Source organism: Argentina silus, assembly GCF_951799395.1.
Source record: "Argentina silus genome assembly, chromosome: 8".
Taxonomy (NCBI): domain Eukaryota; kingdom Metazoa; phylum Chordata; class Actinopteri; order Argentiniformes; family Argentinidae; genus Argentina; species Argentina silus.
The window spans coordinates 15694521-15717020 of record NC_139662.1 but is presented as its reverse complement, the minus strand read 5'-3'; the positions used below and the strand labels follow the sequence as shown (position 1 = coordinate 15717020).

The 22500-nt window shown below is 46.0% G+C and overlaps 2 protein-coding genes across 3 annotated transcripts in view; one reads left to right on the top strand and one right to left on the bottom strand.

Moving 5' to 3' along the window:
* Positions 1–10959, top strand: part of tm9sf4 (transmembrane 9 superfamily protein member 4) — a gene marked incomplete at its 5' end in the record, with an annotated part of 11094 nt that extends 135 nt beyond the window's left edge. The window contains 17 exons of the mRNA XM_083675717.1: positions 1415–1525; positions 2884–2983; positions 3327–3483; positions 3992–4136; positions 4414–4537; positions 4804–4922; positions 5139–5250; positions 5516–5586; positions 5695–5827; positions 6606–6687; positions 6800–6875; positions 6975–7058; positions 7698–7873; positions 8160–8223; positions 8970–9089; positions 9370–9459; positions 9602–10959. Of these exons, the coding sequence (XP_083531843.1) occupies positions 1415–1525; positions 2884–2983; positions 3327–3483; positions 3992–4136; positions 4414–4537; positions 4804–4922; positions 5139–5250; positions 5516–5586; positions 5695–5827; positions 6606–6687; positions 6800–6875; positions 6975–7058; positions 7698–7873; positions 8160–8223; positions 8970–9089; positions 9370–9459; positions 9602–9751 (1914 nt within the window). The 3' untranslated portion in view covers positions 9752–10959. The remainder of the gene's footprint in view (positions 1–1414; positions 1526–2883; positions 2984–3326; positions 3484–3991; positions 4137–4413; positions 4538–4803; positions 4923–5138; positions 5251–5515; positions 5587–5694; positions 5828–6605; positions 6688–6799; positions 6876–6974; positions 7059–7697; positions 7874–8159; positions 8224–8969; positions 9090–9369; positions 9460–9601) is intronic.
* Positions 10960–18502: 7543 nt separating this feature from the next.
* plagl2 (pleiomorphic adenoma gene-like 2) overlaps positions 18503–22500 on the bottom strand; it is a 22221-nt gene continuing 18223 nt past the window's right edge. The window contains exons 2-4 of one of the 2 annotated variants that reach the window (XM_083675718.1): positions 21916–22145; positions 21029–21584; positions 18503–20310 (exon numbers count right to left, since the gene is read on the bottom strand). In XM_083675718.1, coding sequence (XP_083531844.1) covers positions 18756–20310; positions 21029–21390 — 1917 coding nt within the window. In that variant the 5' untranslated portion in view covers positions 21391–21584; positions 21916–22145 and the 3' untranslated portion in view covers positions 18503–18755. The other variant, XM_083675719.1, reaches the window with a different exon arrangement.

Here is a 22500-nt window from a genome sequence, read left to right as displayed (position 1 = left end):
TGTTCTTTAGCAGGTGAAATAATGCTAATACTATGTATATGTGCTGTCTGACTCTGAATCAGGGATGTTGACGATGCTAGCTAGCTCAGCCAACTTGTCAGCTGAGCTGTGTGTCAACTAGCGCAGAGCACAGCTAGCCAGAGAAAGTGTTTTTCGGGCGTAAACAAACAAGTGTGACTCTTCGCGATTATGATATCCGAGCCTCTTGGTAGTTATTCTGCCCAATAGGGTACTTCGCGAATAGGCTTTACATTGCAAAGTTACATTACTGTTGCTGCTAGCTACCTAACTAGGTTGTAAGTTAGCTAGCTAATTTAGCCAATTAGCTAGCTATGATATTAGCTTTCACACAGTGATCGCAATATAGGCTGGAGGTAGCTAATCCAGCTAGCTATAGTTATCAGTACAAGTACTGCTAGCTGCTACCAGTAAATAGCTAAAACATTTCCGCAATCTAGAAAGCAGAATCATGTTATAGGTCCTATACAGATAGCTAAAACCGGGCGGGTCGCCCAGTTTGTCTGCGCTTGCAAATAGATGATGATACGAGATGGCTAGCTAATTTACTACTGTGGGGAAAGTCTGGTGATATCCGTGTTGATGTATTCTGCTACTAAAAGGTTAGTCCGGACTTGTGTCAATGTGTAGTTTGTGTGTAAGCAACCACTCAGTCAGTGTAGAAAAGGAACAAAAATAGAAAAATAAGTTTAACAAATGTGCGGCCAGTGGAGCTTTTGCTCCGCCACCAATTCCAATGACGATGAAGTTTATGCTCAGTTACTCTGTAACAGGTTAGTGTAGCTAATCAAGCACGTTACGTCTAATGTGTCCCAGTGAAAGGTTGCTTTGTTTGAACAGGCATGTTTTCCATCATCATCATGCGAACATCCTATAGTTTTGTTACTGAAACTCCCTCAATGTATGCAATTGAAATCCTTATGATCCTGTGATGCAAACATTTCACTAATAGGCCTATTTGTAGAATAGACTCGCTAGTCTATGAGTTCCAAGGAAGGCTGTGGAGGAAGAAATTGGAGGACAGGCTCATTGTAATGCATGGGCAAGAACACATTCCTTATTCCATTCCATGCATTACAGTGAGCCCGTCCTCCAATTTCTACCTCTATCAGCCTCCACTGATGATTTCTCTGTGCCAAGTGCATGTGGATATGAATGCCAATATAAACCCTATATGAAATGTCATCAAACAAAATCTTACATTACTTAGGCCTATCCCATTGCCTCCATTGACTCTTCTACAATGGCTGAATGGGGAGCCTGTGTCAGTATTGACAGTCATTGTGCCATTCTTCTATCTGGGGAATTAATTGTATGGTGTATTGTATTCATTAAGTCTCTCTGGTATGCATTATGTTGATAGATTAGTGTGTGTGTGTGTGTGTTCATTCTCCAGGAGACGTGGGCCTGGCTGCTGCTGCTGTTCATACTGCCGGCGGTATGCCCTTTCTACGTGCCTGGAGTCGCACCCATGAATTTCCACCAGAACAGCATTGTGGAGATCAAGGTAAACTGGTCGACTAAGAAGGACGTGTCCGACAAGTCATCCAAAACCCGGAACTGACTCCCTCACTGAGGGCCACATTTCAATGAAATTCCCATTTCAAATATGGCCCTGAATGCAGCATTCTTCTGTTTAGATTCCTTGGTACTAGTTAGGCTACCTCATTAAGTACGCTAAAGCAGCTAGTGCTGTATGCGGTACAGATGTTAGGCTAAAGCAGCTAGTACTGTACACAGTACAATGGCTAGGCCAACTGATTAAGTAGGCTAAAGCTAAAGCAGCTAGTACTGTATGCAGTACAGATGCTAGGCTACATTATTACCTTTGTCCTCCTGGAGATTTGACGCTTAATCAAGGATGTAGCTAACGTAATGCTCCACTCTGTTATGGCCATTATGTTCTGTGCCTGGCCTGGCCTTTCTATGGATTACTGGGCATTGTTCTGTTTTTGAGTTCTGGTGGCTGCGTATTAGCATATGGATCATGCATGCCTTCTGCTGAGTATGAAAGATTATGACAGTATTATAGCAGAAGTTGGATAGAGACAAAAGCTTTGGTTAACCTCGAGGGATCACGTTTGCTCCGGAGGCACAGTTGAAATCCCAACAGCTCAGGACTATCATGACAACAATCACTTCATCATGGCAAGCGGTCATTCCAGAAAATCAAGCAGAATAAATTTGTGGGATTTGGAAAATAGAGTTGCGCTTAGACAGAGGTTGCATTTATCCTAGCCCTGGTGTGGTTAACCTCCGTTTGGAAACAACAACAACTACTGAGTTGTCTCCTAGCCACGGTTAGCCATATCAGCGCCACAGTTAGAGTGCTTCAGAGAGTGGACTGTATTTGGCTGTATTCATTACACACACTGATGGCTCCAATTTGCATGTGCCAAAAGGTGAGCAAAGTCGGTCATCTTTACCGTAATATATCTAATAGACATGATGAGAGATAATCCAACGGGAGTTTGAATACTGCAACTAGTGTTTTCATGATATGCTAAATGCGAGACTGTTCACTAAAGCTCTGGTTGAATAATGACTGTTTTCTCAAAAACATTCTTAAAGACGAGGTACAATGAAAATCATTCAGTTGTTGGGTGTATTTTGCGCTGCTCAGCACTATTTCCACAAGTAAATTGTGGCCCTGCGTTTCTCTGTCAGGCTGTGAAGCTGGATATTGTAGTTATGTTATTATGTAATCATATGATCCTAAGGTAGAGAGACAGACTAAAGCTGTGGTTCGCTCTGAGGCTGTCTGACACACTGGTCTCTCTCTCTCCCCCCCCCCCCCCCCCCCCTCTATTTCCCTGCCTCTCCCTCGCCTCCCTCCCTCCCTCTCTCTCTTCCCCCTCCCCCCAGGCGGTGAAGCTGACCAGCTCTAGGACCCAGCTGCCCTATGAGTATTACTCCCTGCCCTTCTGTCGGCCGGACAAGGTGGTCTACAAGGCTGAGAACCTGGGTACGTTCTGTTCTGTTCTGTTCAGCAGAGGCTGGTGGCGGTAGATACCATAGATACCATACCTCATTCCATTCCATGCATTACAGCCCATGCATTGAGCCCATCCTGATTTCTGCCTCCCCTGGTTCTGTCCTGTTCTACTCTGTGATGTACCAATGGCGAGGTGTTGCCAATCGCATGTGTTTTGGTTTTCATTTATTTCATTTATTGTAACCTGTTACACCTAGTGTGTAGGCATTTTCCCACAGGAACTCCTGCTAATGTGGTGTGTGTGTGTGTGTGTGTGTGTGTGTGTGTGTGTGTGTGTGTGTGTGTGTGTGTCTGTGTGTGTGTGTGTATACAGGCGAGGTGCTGCGAGGGGACCGTATTGTCAACACCCCCTACTCAGTGCTGATGAACCAGGACAGGAAGTGTGAGCTGGTGTGTGCTAAGCTGAAGCTGAGCATCGACCAGAGCAAGCTGGTGGCTGAACGCATCCAGGAGGAGTACTATGTTCACCTGTGAGTGTCCTTACCTCCCTCTCTCCCTCCCTCCCTCCCTCCCTCTCTGAGTGTGTCCCCCCCTTCTCCCTCTCTCTTTCCTCTCCAACCATCTATCTGTGAGTGTCCCTCCCTCCCTATCATCCTCCCTCCCTCCTGCCCCCTCTCCTTATCATCCTCCCTCCTCTCCAGGCATCCCTCCTGCCCTCCCTCCCTCTCCTCTCATCCCTTCTACCCTCTGACCTTATTGACCTGAACACACAGCATCTCTCGCCAGATTAGATTGGACAGTCATCATCATGTGATCAATACACTCGGCAGACCATCAGTGGTGGACTGTGTGAAGTGTTGTGTTAAGCCAGTGTGTGTTAACCCACCAGAAGGAAGACTTTGATTGGTTGATCTAACCATGTGATCAATACATTGGCTAGACGAACAGTCAGGTGATTTGAACGTTGTTGGATGTGCTAACTCAGTCTACTACCCCAGTAACACGTGTTGACCCGGTGTGTGTACTCTTTCCCCCCAGTATTGCAGACAACCTGCCTGTGGCCACCAGGCTAGAGTTCTACCCCAACAGAGAGGCGGGGGGAGGAGAGGAGGAGAAGAAGGATGTGATGAAAGATGTCCAGTTCGAACACGGATACAGACTGGGCTTCACTGACAACAACAAGGTGCCAGAACCTTCTAACTAGTGTCTAGGTACCAGAACCTTCTTTGGGTTGTATTTAGTGATCTAACCATGGCTCTCTCCTCTTCCCGCTCTCCTCTCTTCTTCTCTCCCCCTTCCCCCTCTCCCCTCCCCCCCCCCTCTTACCTCTCCTCTTATCTTCCCTCTCTCCTCTCCTCTCACCTCCCCTCTTTCCTCTCTCCTCATCTCCCCTCTCCTCTTCCCCCCTCTCCTCTTCCCTCTCTCCTCCTCTCCTCTTCCCTCTCTCCTCTCCTCCCCAGTTCTACCTCCACAACCACCTGTCGTTCATCATCTACTTCCACAAGGAGAAGGTGGAGGAGGAGGAGGAGCACAACTACCGCGTGGTGCGCTTTGAGGTGGTGCCCCAGAGCGTCAAGGTGGAGGGTAGGTAGCACTGAGCATGCCCAGAAACAACTCCCTCTGGCCCCTACGCCTCTGACCCCTACGCCCCTGACACTGGTGGTTCAGTCAGTGATGTTTCAGTCAGTGGATCAATGGTGGGTTAGATGAGAGATGAGAGCTAGAACCATTCAGCTTGTACCTTTTTTCCATCCTATCACAACTGTAGTGTCTAGCGGTAGAGGTGGAACTGAAATGTTGCAAATGTGCCAAGCACCTATAAAATGTCTGTGTGTGTGCGCCCACTGCAGACCTGAAGGCTGATGATAAGGGGGCATGTACCCTACCTGAGGCCAGTGGCTCTGCCCCCCAGGAGATCGACCCTTCCAAGGAGAACGATGTCCTCTTCACCTACTCCATCCACTGGGAGGTGTGTATGTATGTGTGTGTGTGTGTGTGAGTGAGTGAGTGTGAGAGAGTAGGGCCATGAGAGAGTGTGTGTAGGGCTGTACCTTTGTCTGTGTCTAGGTTGCACTGCATCCAACCATGCATGTATATTTGGCCAGAGATTCCCAGTTGTTCATACAAACAGCTTAGTTCAGTGTGTGTGCCTAATAATCCCCCGTCCTGTGTGTGCCCCCCATAGGAGAGTCTGGTCAAGTGGGCGTCTCGCTGGGACACCTACCTCACCATGAGTGACGTCCAGATACACTGGTTCTCCATCGTCAACTCAGTGGTGGTCGTCTTCTTCCTCTCCGGTATACACACGCATGCACGCACACACACACACAGTATTTTTTCTCTCACATACATACATACACACACACACACTGTTGGCTAAAGCATAGACAGTGTTTTTTTCCAGCTGATGAATGTGTTACGAAGATCTTAGTGATGTGTTACAAGGAAAGCCTAAAGAATGGTGCTGTCATGTTCCCTCTCATTCATTCTCCCCCTCCTCTTATCCTTATCCCCTGACCCCCCCCACCTCATCTCCTCTCCTCTCCTGACCCCCCCCCCCAGGTATCCTCAGCATGATCATCATCAGGACCTTGAGGAAGGACATCGCCAACTACAACAGAGAAGACGACATAGTAAGATACATACCTCTGCTGTGTGTGTGTGTGTGTGTGTGTACGTACGTACGTACGTACGTACATTGTGTGTGTGCGGGTGTGCTGACGTATCCCTCTCCTCTATAGGAGGACACCATGGAGGAGTCAGGATGGAAGAACGTTCACGGAGACGTCTTCCGGCCGCCCCAGTATCCCATGATCCTCAGCTCCCTGCTGGGCTCGGGCATTCAGCTGTTCTGCATGATCCTCATCGTCATCTGTGAGTTTGTTTGGCTGAGAGTCTCTCTCTGCTAGCTCCATCTGTCTCCCACAATCAAACATTTCTAGGCTTTTTTCATATTATTGCAGTTTTCCGTTAGCTAGATAAAAGTAACAGAGAATAATATGATTATCAAGAGCCCCCTTTGGCATCCAAGTTTAGTTTGCTTTTTACCATGTAAACCATTTGCATTGTCAGCTTTAGATACAGTATGGTCCACAATTGTATTGTTACCATGGCATACACTAGAGCTGTTAATATTGCAGATATATTTGTCTGTGTATTTCTCTCCTCTAGTCATAAGCCATGTTGGGGAGGGTGTAATTGTAATTGATGTAATGTAATTGAGGATAAAATTTAGTTTTATATATATATACACTTACTGAACACTTTATTAGGAACACCTATACACCTTCTCATGGTGGAGTTGGTGTATTGGTGTGGGGACCATGTGCATCCCTTCATGGCCACAATTTACCCATCTTCTAATGGCTACTTCCAGCATGATAATGCACCATGTCACAAAGCAAAAGTCATCTCCAACTGATTTCATGAACATGACAATGAGTTCAGTGTTCTTCAGTGGCCTTCCCAGTCACCGGATCTGAATCCAATAGAACACCTTTGGGATGTGGTAGAACGGGAGATTCACAGCTTGAAAGTGCACCTGAAAGATCTGCAGGAATTGCGAGATGCAATGATGTCATCATGGACCATATATGTATATATATGTATGTATGTATATATATGTTTCTTTTGTGTTTTTCTTCCTCTCTAGTCGTAGCCATGTTGGGGATGTTGTCTCCGTCCAGTAGAGGAGCTCTAATGACCACATCCTGTTTCCTGTTCATGTTCATGGGGTAAGAACCAGTCTCCTTCACGTTTCACTGTGCTGTACTATGGTCCATCTATTGTCTATGAGGGAGGCATAAGCCTCACCGTGTGTGTGCCTCCCTCCCTCCTTCCCTCCAGTGTGTTTGGTGGCTACTTCGCTGGCAGGCTGTACCGCACGCTGAAAGGCCATCGGTGGAAGAAGGGGGCGTTCTGTGTGAGTAGCTAAGCCTAGTCCTTTACCCTGGATGTCAACGCAAGTGTACTGGGCTGTTGCTGCCTTCACGTATGTGACCCTCACTGTGTGTGTCTACAGACAGCCACCCTGTACCCTGCCGTGGTGTTTGGGATTTGCTTCGTCCTGAACTGTTTCATCTGGGGAGAACACTCGTCTGGAGCGGTGAGAGAGACTTCACTGGTCTTTACTACTGAATGAAGACAATGGATTGTATCATCAAAACCTGACTTGTGTTCATTCATGTCAAAATGCACAAAAAAATACCAGCTAAAACGCTGAATTCACTGAGGAACATCGTAACGCTTTGACTTTCGGTTTCGTTTTTAACGATGTCGGCGATCAAAGACAGTTACTCTGTCATTACTAAATATATAGTTTCATTTGCCTTGTAATGTTTACATAGTGGCACGGGCAAGTTCACAGTGTGGAGCAGCGCCACTCTTACATTCTTTGAGGAGAACCCTGTAATGACACAGGAGACTCATCTAGTCTTCAACACTGAATGAACGCATTGACAGTGTCAAGTAACTCTGCTGGTCTTTAACAGTGAATGAAGTCATGTGATGGTGTGTGTCTGCCTCACTACATAGCTAGCTATGGTAAATCTGCTGTCTGGGGTATTGAGGTCACTGCCTGTCTGCCACCCCACCCCCATGCGCGCACACACACGGGGTATCTCCTTGTCTAACCCCCCCCCCCCCCCCCCCCCTCCTCTAGGTCCCCTTCTACGACGCTGGCTCTGGTGTGTATGTGGTTGGGTATCTTCATGTCTAACCCCCCTCTCCTCCTCCTCTCCTCTAGGTGCCCTTCACTACAATGCTGGCTCTTCTATGTATGTGGTTCGGGATCTCCATGCCTCTCGTCTACCTTGGTTATTATTTTGGCTTCCGTAAGCAGCCCTATGATAACCCCGTACGGACCAATCAGATCCCTCGACAGGTGCCTGAGCAGAGGTGGTACATGAACAAGTTTGTGGGGTGAGTGGTCTGACAGTACCCATACTGCCCTACACTCCATTACCCATACTGCCCTACAGTACAATACCCATACTGCCCTACACTTCAATATATATCATGCCCTACGCTACAATACCCATACTGCCCTACACTACAATACCCATACTGTCTTACACTACCCATACTGCCCTACATTACAATACCTATAATGCCCTACACTACATTACCCATCCTGCCCTACATTACGTTATCCAAGCTATACCACCATTACAGCTACAACACCTCTTCTCTGTCCCGCCCCCTCTAGGATCCTGATGGCAGGCATCCTACCATTCGGAGCCATGTTCATAGAGCTCTTCTTCATCTTCAGTGTGAGTAGCACAGCCCTCTCCTCCTGTCACTTCCTGTTCCTGTGCCAGGCCCTCTGGGCTGGGTAGATGCTCAGTGGGATCTTTGGGACGAACCTTGACCCTAACCCTTACTTTGAACCTTAACCCTTACCCTAACCATAACCGTTTTAAATCTCAACTTCAACAAGGTTGACGTCCATCAGGGTCGTTCCAAGCATCGCACTTAGCCTCTACCCTCTGGACTGCAGTGTCTGCTTCCTCTCAATACAGCATCCCAACTATCCGCCCTTCATACTCAACACTTCAAACAAGGAAAATGGGGGGGGGGGGGGGGGGAGCATTGCAATGAGAGAGTTATTATAGAAGGAAGTGTCCACACACTCAGCGATCAATTAACCAAGTCAATATATTGAGCTAAGCAGTCATAGGATCTTCTTCAGGGCATGGGAGGTCAGAGAGGCTTTCTCTACCACAGTTTATTATTTTCTGTATTATTATTTTTTGTTAGGGATAGATCAGCTTTGAAATTAGTGAATAGATTTTATGTTCTATCCAATAGCATTGCTTGCATAATTTCTAGTCCCCAGTTCTTTTCCCTGCCCCAACCTCTCCTAATTGGAGGACATGAAAAGAAAATTATAATTCCAAGTAGAATATTTTAATTTCTTTTTATTCTTTTCTTCGACCACAGTTTGCTCTCAGGGGGAGGAGGGTTTTGATGTGGGTCACAGACATATAATGGTAGATGCTGTTGTCGCCCTCTATAGGCCATCTGGGAGAACCAGTTCTATTACCTGTTTGGCTTCCTCTTCCTCGTCTTCATCATCCTCGTCGTGTCCTGCTCTCAGATCAGCATCGTCATGGTCTACTTCCAGCTCTGCGCAGAGGTTAGCGGTCACACACACACACACACACACACACACCACTATGGTCTACTTCCATCTCTGTGCAGAGGTTAGGAGTTAGGCTCTGCCTGTGACCTCTCTCATAATATAATAATAATAATATGCCATTTTATCCAAAGCGACTTACATTGCAGTGAGTTTATACTTTTTTCAGTATATATGATCTCTCTCTCACACACCCACTCGCTCCATCGTAACCCCTGGTGTGTGTGTGTGCGTGTGTGTGTGCGTGTGTGTGTGCGTGTGTGTGTGCATCCCCCAGGACTACAGGTGGTGGTGGAGAACCTTCCTGGTGTCGGGAGGCTCGGCCTTCTATGTCCTCGTCTACGCCATCTTCTACTTCATCAACAAGGTAAACAAACAAACAACATTCATTATCATGTTGTGGAAAAACCTTCTTTCCTCTTGTAAGATTGCGTGTGTCTATCTGTCTATCTATCTATCAGTGATGTATCCGTATTGACTGTTAACATATTCTTTCTCTCTCTCCTCAGCTGGACATCGTAGAGTTCATCCCCTCCCTTCTCTACTTCGGCTACACAGCTCTGATGGTGCTGTCCTTCTGGCTGCTGACGGGAACCATCGGTTTCTACGCTGCCTACATGTTCATACGCAAGATCTACGCAGCCGTCAAGATTGACTGAAGCCGCTCCCACTCCGCTGCTCATCTCCTTGTTTTTGCCACAGTTTACTTTTTTAGGTTTTACTTTTTACTTTTTTTTTTTTTTAAGTATTTTTTTTTTAATTCTTTATGTCCAGCAAGCACTGACTTGTGCGTGGGTGCGTGCGTGTATGTTTGGAAGGAAGTCTGAGAGCTCAGGTGGGGGTGTTTTAGTGGGACAGCGCCACCCACAGGCCTGGAGGAGAGAGAGAGAACAGCAAGATGGTTGGGTGTTCTCGTCTCTCTCCCTCCTCCTCCCTCTATCGGAGGTCCACTGAGACAGAGAGCTGTGTCCTCGGGGGATAGAACCAGTGTACCTGCTGGGGTCCTGGTCCTGCAGAACACAGCAACATGGGCCAAAGCATGTTCCGTTGACAGCATTCTCTGTATATTTGGGTTGTGTGTGTGTGTGTCTACGGGGGTCAGACAGGCATAAACTGCTGAAGAACATTGTGTCAGTTATCATTTTTAAAATCGGTTCCCTGTAACATATTTTATTCTGACTTCTATCTCTCTCTCTCTCTCTCTGTCCTCTCTGTTTTTCTGAAGTTAGTTTTCTTTTTTTATCGTACAGAGACTTTTACGATCAGAGGACTTTAGGTTCGGGGTGGGGGGAGTCAAACTTTGGTTAGCATGGCTCTGAGGATGTTGGTTTAGCTCATGGAAATGATGCTGGGAACATCAAGTCTCCATTGTAACGAGCCAGTAATGATATTAAAATGTTCAGTTATTTTTTACTGCAGTTTCCACGTCCTGTTGTGAACCGCCACAGCTGTAAGCTTAGTTTAAATGTCTCCCTCAACAACAACATCAACATAGCAGTGTGTCTTTAATGGTACTGACCAGAGAACTGGAATGTGTCAAAGTATGTGAACTCAATTTCCCCCTTCTTCTCGACACTGAGTCCATGATCTGATGTTGTCCGAGGGAAAGCCCATTTGACTCACAGGGGCTAATGCTTTAGAACAAAACTAAACAGAGGACATGGATTCTCTCTCTCATAATGATCTTGTCCTTCATCTGTGTCACTGCTGAGATTTTGGTCTGGAAGTGTTTTATTGAAACATATTTCTTGAGCAGAGAAATATCATACGGTCACTCTCTTGTACAGTACAATGCATTTGAATGAAGTATCAATGTTAGCATCACCACACCCCTACTGATCTATGCATTCATGGAAGGGGGGGGCGGGGGAAGCTGGTCCCCAGAGGGTGGACACCAGAGTGGGGATGGCCTGGTGGAGGTGGGGGGGGGGGGTGTAGATGGGGTGCAGGGTGGGATAGGGTTGAACAGTGCTGAGAAGGGACTAAATTCTCCATGACTATGGGGAGGGGGGGAGGCTATATAGCGAGGGGGGAGAGGAGGCAGGCCATGGTGAGCCATTGAATGAATCCTACCACTCTCTATCCACAGTATCCACACCCTTTTTCATGTTTCATCTCTCTCCATCTCCATCCCTCTCCTCCCGCTCTCCTTCACCTCTTCAGTATGGTGTCAATCTCTGGAGCCAGGAGTTTTCTAAACATGTACTTTAACGGCCCGAGGTGTGTGTGTGCGAGTGTGTGTTTGTGTGTGTGTGCGCGTGCGTGGGTGAATGAATGGGTGTCGACAATGTATGTAAATACAAGGCTTTGTAATGTTTTGTTTTGCTGTTGTGGGGCTTTGTCTGTGTGGATCATGTCCTTGTTTTAGCCAAAAGCATGATTTTTATTAAAGAAACGTTTTCTTTCTTTCCTTTTTCTTTACAGAATGTCCAATTATAAAATGTATGAAACAATAAAAGTGCTGATAAGTTGTAATTTGGAGAGGGTCTCTGTGTTCGTTAATGACAAGTCTGATGGCTGATGTGTTGAAGTGTGTGTGTGTGTGTGTGTCCTATTGTTTCTCTCTCTCACGCACACAGTGTTGTATGTCTTGAGGAGCTGGTGTCAGATTACACAGTCTCTCGTCTCCGCCCCCCTGCTTTACGAGCCTTGTGGCTGGCCAGCACGTATCTCAGAGACCAGACAGGGTTCTATTTCCTAGTGTTATAGCCTGGTCTGCTTCCTGTCGGGTATCTGGGAGCGTAGCTAGCTCCTATAAGCACCACACTTTAAGTATAGGCTAGCTGCATCATCCTGCAATTAGCTCCGTCCTCACGCCGGTGTCCAGTGTGTGTGTGTGTGTGTGTGCTGCAATACGGTGCATGGCTCTGTGTTGTGTGTGTGTTCTGCAATGTGGTGCATGGCTCTGTGTGTGTGTATGCGTGCTGCAATGTGGCGCATGGCTCTTATGGAATGTAAATAGCCCGTTGAGGCGTAAGTCTGGTTGAGCTATTTATATGGTCCAACTCTACGGTCATGCTGCAACGGACACATGTGGCTACTGTACGTCTTTTAAACTTTGTGGTTTTAGCTATAGTATGTTTCCCATCGTCAAGGGCCGTGTCCGAGAGCTCATACCACCTAGTCATTACATTACGCATCCTGCATAAAGTTATATTCTAGCACACTGAAAACGCCTACTGAGTAGGTCGCGGTAGGGGCATTCAGACACGGCCAAGGACTCGGTTTGGTTGGTAAGGATAAGGGTAACTGGTAAAGATATGTGGTTAAATAAATAAATACAATAAAGTTATGAAACCGTGGGTTCGTCTTTTAATCATTTCAACATAACACATGACAAGTCAAAGATACAATGTACTGTACACAAGAAGTAAATAGGTTTGTTGTTCTGTTCATCTCTTTGGATCAACCAATATACAAATCTGTTACTATACATTGCAGCAACTGATTGCATGTGAGATATGTAACAAAAAAGCACGTTTTTTTCTCTGAAGCATATTTCTATACAATTCTCCCTGTAGTTGATAAACTCCATGCTATATAAAATAGTGTCAGGATGAATGCAAGTATTCCATTTTCGTTTATTTTCTTTCTTTCACCTTTTTTCCAGAGGTGGTGGTAAGAGCAAGTACTAAAATAAAAGGGCTATGTTGCTAAACATTAAGATACACAAAGAGAGCTAGGTTGGAATGCACTTACAATAAGCTAAAAATATATAAAACTACGCGTGGATGTTGTCTGCACCAGACAGTACCCAGTTTCTCACTAGAAAGCAAAAAAAAAAAAAAAAAAAAGCATTATTGAAATCCAATCGGTTTTGTGACTTAAATCGATGTATGAATTCCCTTAATAAACGAGTGTTCTGCACCTACCAGTACAGAGGAGAGGAGGATAAGTGCAGCCCCAGTAGGTACAGACGAGGTAATGTATCATATATATGACGAGAGAAGACACCTCTAGCGTTTATACCTCTATGTATTGAACCATGGAGATATATGACTAGAGAAGATACCTCTAGCGTTTATAGTTTTATGTATTGAAGCATAAAGATATTATGTATGACTAAAGAAGGCACCTCTAGCGTTTATACCTTTATATATTGAATCATAGAGATATTGTATGTGAATAGAGAAGGCACCTCTAGCGTTTACACCTCTATGTATTGAACCATAAAGATATTGTATATGACTAGAGAAGGCATCTCTAGCATTTATACAGTAGCTCTACGGTTGAACCATGGAGATATATGACTAGAGATGACACCTCTAGCATTTATAGCTTTAGTATTGAAGCATAAAGATATTGTATGTGACGAGAGAAGCACCTCTAGTATTTACACCTCTATGTATTGAACCATGGAGATATATGATTAGAGAAGACACCTCTAGTATTTATACAGTAGCTCTATGTATTAAACCATAGGTATATTGTATAGGACTAGAAAAGTCACCTCTAGTATTTAAACCTCTATGTATTGAACCATGGAGACATGTATGACTAAAGAAGACAGCTCTAGCATTTATACCACAATGTATTGAACCTACAAACAACAAGGCCTCACAGCAGAACATTAGGGGTGCGTTCAGAGAGGCGAAACGTTCACAACGTCTACAGACAGAAATGTGATGTCAGCCTATAGATCTGACAGACATACCTGTCATACGTGATCCATTTCTGTCTGAGCGTTTTGTGACGATGCGCCTTCCTGAAAAGGTCCCAGCACTCAGCCAGAGCTATAGGTGAGCTTGACATCCACAACCTGCTGCTATCGATGCAAATGAATTATGGAAGTTTGATGCTTTTCAAATATGGTGTAACAGTAACAGTCGGCAGTGAGCCGGCGGGGAGTCTCAAAACCACTCTGTCGTAATGAACAACAAAGTGCTTTATAATTGGTTTCCAAATACAATGATGTCTAAGAATGCTTTTACTTTTCTAAAGCAGAACTAGAATCTAGCACTTTATCTGGTAGCAGTTCTTTGACAGGTTGTGGATGTGATGTCATGGTGTTCTAGAGACAAACGTCTGCTGCTCTGAGAGGCTGGTGGAGGCAGAAATCGGAAGACTGGCTCATTGTAATGCATGTAATGGGATGAGGAATGGTATCATTCCTCATTTCATTCCATGCATTACAATGAGCCTGTCCTCCGATTTCTGCCTCCACCAATCTCCACTGGCTGTTCTGAGAGGCAAAGGTGTCTAACCCTGTTCTGATACAAGCTCTTGGTTGTAGAAGTTGTTTTGATGAGATACAATTTGAATAGAGAAGGCAAAGCTGGAAACCCATCAGGGCTGAGAGAGGGGGAGAGGGGAAGGGGGAGAGGGAAGATGGGGGAGGGACAGGGGGGAGAGGGGAAACATTAAATGAAAGTAGGTATTAGTGAAATGTCTATCAAAAATACTGTTATTTTTTTTGGAGGAGAAAAAATACACAAAAGGTTGATAAAATCTACACGTCAAACTAATGGCACATACATAAACAGGATCAAATACAAAATTAAAAACATATGAACATATAAGCTGAAATTTTAAAAGAAAAAATACTCTTTTTTTAAAGGTTGAAAGTGCTAGAATTCAGAAACTCACAGAAACCCAGGGAGGACAAACTCTATATATGCCAATAGCTTTTCACTGTTTAGGAAAACATCCATATGTTCATTTTCTAGTGAGTAAAATATAAATGCTCAATTTGATTGCTACGAATTTGGCTGAGAAGCAACAAAGCCATGTTATTTTTTTCTTCTACTTGAATTCAAAACTTTTCAATCTTGGCTTTTCACATCAATATCCATATGCTACATTTCTGATTAAAGAAATAGGTAAATACTCTCAAAAGTGCGATTCATATTTATCATGGTCATTCAATATTTAGATCTTGAAATGTAAATCATTTAGATGATTCAGTAGCAGAAGATCTCCCAAGGATAGATTGGTAAATGTCTAATACACTTGGGTAATTTGATACCAGTGTGGATGTCTGGTATTGGCTAGTGCTATTTGTGACAACCAATCACATTCCGAAGGTTTTGTCCACAATACATGAGAGTAACCACTGTGTAACAACACAGGTAATATAGAGCAACTTTGCAAAGAGTTACTAGATCAATTTAAATCGGCTACTTCTATCTTTCATATTGATAAGTTGATTGGGGTTTAAAGGGGGCATGTTGATCAATCTGAGGGATAATTCTTACAAATAGTACTATTTTCTTTTTCAACAAGCAATTGTGCAGAAATGTAGTTTCTTCTCCCCAGGTTTTGGTAAGAAAAAAATAATAAAAATAAAAATGAGGTGATGTGTTGTGTTGTTTTCGAGGTCCTGTTTTAACAAACAGAAAAAAAAAATATATATCATAATATGACAACAAAAACAAAATGACTTAACAAGCAATATCCTAGTCAGGCGTCTGTCTGTCCACCCGTCCCGTGCTTTGAATGTCAAAGACCAGACGGACGACTTCTTTGTCCTGGATATTGTGTCTTTTAGACCCTTTTTTTTATGAATCTATAAGCAGCGCTGTGAGGATGAGGAAGAGTAGGTGTATAGAAAGGAAGGAGAGAACGCTCCGAAGGTTCTGGGTTGTGCATGTTTTCAGCTTACACATCCTGCAACGGTGAAATGTTCTAGTAGCCTACAGTTGCTGGGCAACCATAGCTAAAAGCAGCAAATATGTCTGACTTATTCCTTGTTTTTTTAATGTGTTTTTTTTTTTGTATTCTATTTATCATTGAAACTATGTTACTATTGGCTAATAGATGCATATGGACATGGATGTGGCAGAAGGACATATAAACGAGAGCGGTCCTTTCGTTTACCATGAGGCTTGACAATTTATACTGTAGCCAGTCCACTCTAGACGCACCTAGCCCTTCGTAGACTGATGACCTTAGGACAACCCATGTGCTTGAAGTCCCAAAGCCCGAATCTATCATAACAACTTCTGTGGTAAAGTTATAAAACGTATAATGATGTGAAAATCGTTATACGGTGAGATTAGAATCTGTTGGTTGCTATGCCAACGACAGGACATGAATATTGTCCTTCGTACTGATGTCATATCAATTATGACACAGACATAAAAGCACCTGGTTTAGGTTCGTCGCTTTGGGCTGAATAAGGTTTCAAGACACTAGAGTGAATATGAGAAAAGCAGAACACCCGAGTTGTATTTGAGAGTAGATATCCGGTTAGGGTTTAAAACTGAGAGAGTAGAGGGCTGAATCGAAACGGGTTATAGCCTATATCATTGTCGGCCATTTTGTTTTTAAAACTCCTACAAGACGATCAAAGATATCTATGTCAACTCTTACTAGGTGATTATTATGCCGCTAACAGCCTACTACACGTGTGTCAATCAGGGGAGGCTGGTGGAGGTAGAAATCGGAGGTCCGTCCTCCGATCTCTACCTCCACCAGCCTCCACTGGTGTCAATCCACAGTCCCAGTTTCTGCTCTACTTACTCAAGTACATGAACAGGTACAGAATGAATACAACAGAGAGAGCTAGGAGAACAAGCTAATACTTCATCCATTTTTGATCAATAAAATGCAAGATACACACAAATGTAAACCTGCCAGACATTAAAAAACATCATCATCATTATCATTTTGTTTTAATACATCTACCTAAAATACACCTTACTGAAATCAAAAAAGCTATTATAATATTCATTTTTCGATGAGATATTTCATATTTCGTACACTGCAATAACATTCTTTTACACGTTTTCCTTTAACTGTCGTTTGTTATTTTTGCGTTGCTATTCACATATGTCAGGGTTATAATTACCTTACATCTCTCTAAAACAACTGCCTAAAAATATATATTTGTTTCTTCTAAAAATATATTTCAGTTATATGTGGCAGGCGAGAAACGGATGTGACATATTGTTGCCATGGAGAATTTAAAAAGATTAATGTTGGAAGGAAGCACAGTTGAAGGAAGGAAAATCCCCACCAATCAAATCAAACAATAGTCACATGACCATGGGGGGAGTATGACATCACACTGCAGGACCTGTTGGCTAGCCAGCTAACTCTCCTAAATATTCAGAAATAGTTTCATGTTTTCAAGTTCATTTCTGACACTCCCCTGTGCCCTATATATAATGCCAGCTCTCTTAATGGCCCAGAAAGTCATACAGAGCTATGTTTGTTTATCAAAGCTAGCTGACTAACTAGCTGGCTAACTCAGTGATCCTGCTCGGTGCTACACCCCTCTGTCCCCATGCGTAGCGTGAGGAGGGGGAGATATCCTCTGCTATTATAGCATCATGCCGGCCCTGCCCTGTCCCAATAGGTCTGCCTGTGTCTACAGGTCAGGGGGTCAGGGGGTCGGAGGGCGTTGCCAAGGAGATTCCTAAAGGTGAAGTGCCTTCTGCTAAAAAAAAGTGCTTCTCTTGAGGAACAACAAAAAACCAGCGTGACTTTGCATCTTTCCTGCCAACTCAGGCACTTTCACATCTCCCTCTCAGTGAACACACGTGGGCCGCGTCACCGTTCACATCACTGGTTGCTGTGTTTGGCAGCATAATATTCAGACCAGCTATCAAAGCTCACTGGTCTCTGGTTTCATTTAGCAAACTAGTTTTATCACAACTGACTCGGCTCTAGGAGCCATCACACATCAGTTGTTGTTGTTTGACTTCAGTTTATAGAAAGTAACTGCAATAATAGTTTTGTTCTAGACTGGAGCACTTTTCTTCTAGACTGGAGAATTATTGTGGCTCTAGCCTACTGGAGGATGGTTTTAGGGTTGGTTGGCTCAACGTCAGTTGCTTCAACGTTAGGGTAATGTTGGCTCAATCTCATTATCATAACTTAATTCCTTCACTAATCTTTCCTCCCGGCGGCGGGGACAGTTTGTAGGTTGTTCATATTTGAAACGCAGAAGGAGACACTAACTAGCATATATTCAGTAACATTTGGAAAAGCAAGAAAAATAATATCTTATCCACTTCAAACTAATCTTTTTTTCTGGGTCACAAAAGACACATAATATCTTCTCTAAAAATTAATCTTTGATTCTTTTTTAACTCTCAATATTATTACTTTATAGAGTAGGCAGTACCACGCCTTTAGGCCTACTGATGCTGCCTGCTAACTATAGGTGGTGGTGGTGTTGGGGGGGGGGGGGTTGGTTAAAGAGGGGGATATTTAAATCATCATCATAACTACAAGGATAGAAAGAAAGCCCAAAGAAAAGCTGCTTAGTTTCTTCTTTTCTCATCTTATTCATCCTTTTCTCAATAAAAGGTGTTTCCGTTCCTCTAAGGCTCAATCCAAAGCTTTTGTGCGCTTTACTTAAGGCTTCTAAGTGTTCAAGTGTTTGTGTGTTTTTTTGTTTTGTTTTTACAGCCCTTTGATATGGCCCCTGGACTCTCATGGGCAGGCCGATGCTGGGGCTGGGGCTGGGGCTGACGCTAGGGCTGGGGCTGACGCTAGGGCTGGGGCTGACGCTAGGGCTGGTGTAGGGAGCCATCGACAAAGGCCTACAGAGTTACTGGCAAACTCTGTTTGATATATAGAACTCTGATGGACGCCATATTGGCACCAAAGGTTCCCATTACAGTTGAATTCCACTGAGAGAATAGATGTCTCATTAGAATGCTGTTGTCATGGAACGTTGGGGGCCAACATGGAGGACAACGTCGTTGTCCCGTGTCACTGAAAGGCCTGGTGGAAGCGGGGCAAGGTGGTCGTACTGAGGCTGGAGCTGAACACCGGGGGGAGGGGGTGCAGAGCCCCGAGCCCTCCCAGTGCCCCCAGACCGCCGGCCGAGCCGGAGCCCAGCTGCTCCTGAGGTTGAGGTTGGAGAGAAGAGGTAAGAGACGCCATGCTGGCGTGATGCTCGGCGCTGCCACCATGCAGGGACGAGGAGGAGGAAGATGAGGAAGAGGAGGAGGCGGCTGACGAGGTGTAGCCCATCATCAGGCCTCCGGTGCTCATGGGGGCGCTGTAGGGAGGCAGGTTGAGGGGCAGAAAGCCCAGCAGGTGGGAGAAGTCCATGTTAGCAGCACAGAGGGACTCGGCGATGACGGCGGGGCTCTTGGACAGGAGGTGGTCCCCACCGCAGAGCTCGTCCTCCAGGCCCTCCTTCGGCGGGGAGCCAGCAGCAGAGTGGGGGTCTGAGGTGGAGGAGGAGGGGAGGCCGCTCTGGAGGTCCATCAGGAAGCTCTCCATCTCCACCTTCAGAGGCTTGTCCAGCAGGTATGAGGTAGATCCCAGCTGGTACTTGGGCGGGGGCTGGGCGAGGTGGGGGTGCTGCTGGGGGTGGGGGTGGGGGTGGGAGGGGTGGCCGTGGTGCTGCTGGCCCTGCGAGGGCTGCTGGTTGGGTAGCGGGGGCGAGTGATGATGATGATGGTGGTGGTGGTGATGATGATGGTGGAGGGGGTGGTGGTGGAGCGACCCGGGCGGGGGGTCCATGTGGCAGCCCATGCCTATGGCAGCGGACAGGGACCCAGGCATCAGGGAGTGGTGGTGGGGCACCCCAACACCGACCCCCACACCCACCCCAACCCCCACACCCCCAGGGCTGGACATGGCCTGGAGGTGATGAGGGTTGTACATGCCCATGGGAAAGGGGGTCCCGCTGGGGAAGGGCTTGGCCATCATTGGGTCCTTGGAGGTGGGGGGGCCCATGCTGCACATCATGGGACTCAGCTCCTCCTTGACAGAGCAAGGGGGCGACCCAGACCCCAATAAACCCAGCATGTCCGGAGGCTCCGCCTTGATCTTCAGCAGCTCCTGCGAGTGGCTCTTCTTCACGTGGCGCGTCAGGTGGTCCTTCCTGCCGAAGCGCTGGGCGCAGTACTGACACAGGAAGTCCTTGCGGCCTGTGTGGACCACCATGTGACGCCTCACGTCCTTCCGCGTGTAGAAGCGGCGGTCGCAGTGGTCGCACGGGTGCTTCTTCTCCTTGGCGCCGCCGGAGGACTTCCCTGAGTGGCTCTTGAGGTGTTCCAGGAGCGCCGGCGTGCTCTCGTAGCTCTGCAGACACACCTTGCAGGTGAGGTCGCCGGCAGTGGCGGAGTGCATGGCCACATGACGTTTGTATCCCAGCTTGGTGTTGTAGTGCTTGCCGCAGTCCTGGCATTTGAAGGCCTCCTTGTTGGGGTCGTGGGTCTGCAGGTGGTTCTTCAGGTGGTCTTTGCGATGGAACATCTTCTCACAGAACAAACACTGGTGGGTCTTCTGAGGTGAATGTGTGGCCATATGCCTGGATGGGGAGGGGGGGGTGGAGTTACTATTAATTGTGATATTCATAATAACTTCCATGTTATCATGCTATCAATGATGCTCATTTGATTGAGAGAGGGAGAGAGAGAATGCTAACAGTTAAAGAGATAATATGAGAGCGAACGATAGACAAAGAAAGAATATGACAAATGTAAGTACAGTGAAAGAATGTTCAGGGAGAGAAACAATGAGAGAAGCAGCAGATTCAAACCTAAGTGATTAAACAGAACTGTAAATTTGGACTTCAGGAATAGCATTGAGATGTTACCGTAGCATAATGATGAAATCAGGGGAGGCTGGTGGAGGTAGAAATCAGAGGACAGGCTCATTGTAACGTACACGTGTTTGATACCATTCCTTATTCCATGCATTTCAGTGAGCCCGTCCTCCGATTTCTACCTCACCCAGCCTCCCCTGGATGAAATCTTCACTGTACTATTGACCGCTCTGTGTAGGCTGTCGATAGTGGAGTACTGAGGGAGCAGTGTGATTGTGTGACAGTGACAATGCCTCTCCTAGCAAAGGGTGTTGAAATGCACTTGAAATACCACTGAATGCACTGACAACCTCACTGAAGTTTGGTCGTTAGTACATGAACGTTGGTAGTTAGTACAGAACTTGAACAGTTTGTATTTAGTACCTGAACAGTTTGTATTGGGAGGTGAGTACCTGAACAGTTTGTATTTGGTCTTTAGTACCTGAAAAGTTTGTATTTGGAGGTGAAGGCCTTGGGACAGTGGGGCTGGGAGCAGCGGAACGCCTTCTCTCCTGTGTGACACAGCGCGTGGAGGCGGAGTTTCTCCTGCGAACCAAACAGAGCCCCACACACCAGACACTCGTTGCCGCTGACTTCCCTTTCTTCCCTCTCTCTCTCCCTCTCTCTCTCCTTCTCCTTCTCCCTCCCCCTCTCTCTCTCTCTCTCTCTCTCCGTCCGTGGCGGGGCGGAGCCTCCGTACAGCTTGGCGGTGGCTCGTCGTTCCTGTTGCTCCTCCTCCTCCGTCGTGGTGGGCGGTGTCAGTGCGGTAAAATGGCGTGGGGCATCGGCGGCAGCAGCTGCCATGGCAGCCCTAGGGTGCCGTTGCCATGGAAACCCGGCGGCCGTGGCTCGCCCACCTTCCAGGCCCTGCGTGGTTGGCGGCGGCGGCGGCGGTGGGCAGGGCTCCAAACAGAGGTGAGGGGCCAGGCGGGACTTCGGTGGAGGGGTGGGGCTACGGCCAGGAAGTGAAGGACTAATGCTGTCACTGTGGTCCAAGTCTGCAGGAAAACGCAAAGGATATGCAGTGTCAGGCTCCTGTGCCCTTCCATAATAATGTTCTCAGTGATAACTCATGATAATGTAGCACTGTGAAAGTGTGTGTTCTCAGTGATAACTCATGATAATGTAGCACTGTGAAAGTGTGTGTTCTCAGTGATAACTCATGATAATGTTACATAGTGTGAGAGTGTGTGTTCTCCATGATAACTCATGATCATGTCACACTGTGTGTGAGTGTGAGATAATGTGACACTGTGTGAGAGTGTGTTCTCAGTAATAACTCATAATAGTGTGACATTGTGGGACTGTATGTTCTCAGTGATAACTCACCTGTTTTCTCTGGTATCAAGCCAATTCTCTTGAGGGGATAATGTGGGTCCGCCCCCCTCCCTTTCACTCTCTTTCTCTCTCACTCACTCTCTCCCGGTCTCTCCTACTCTCTCTCCCTCTCACTCTCTTCCTCTCTCTCTTTCTCTTTCTCTCTGTTCTCTCTCCCTCACCCAGTCCCAACAGCTATTGTTGGGGGTGAGTAGGAAATACTGCTGTGCATCGTCATCGCCCTGAGAAGAAGAGAAACAGAAGAGTCACGTCAGTGACACAATACACATTGGAGAGTTCATCCAGCTAGAGTTCACCAACGTGCGTGGACAAGGACTTCATGTTTTCTGACCACATCTGATGGATTTACATATTCAACAAGAATTTGCCAGAAGTCTTAACTTCAGTCAGAATAACCTATTTGAAAGGTCTGGTCCATACACCTATTCTCAGTAGTTCCACTAGGGGTCACTACAGGACAGAGTGGCATACACACAGAACTGACAAGTCTGATAATTATGTTTTCTTTTATAGAAGATTAACATCCAGCAAGACAGTTTCAGCTAGCCCTTCAATACAGATTTTTGTGAATGTAAA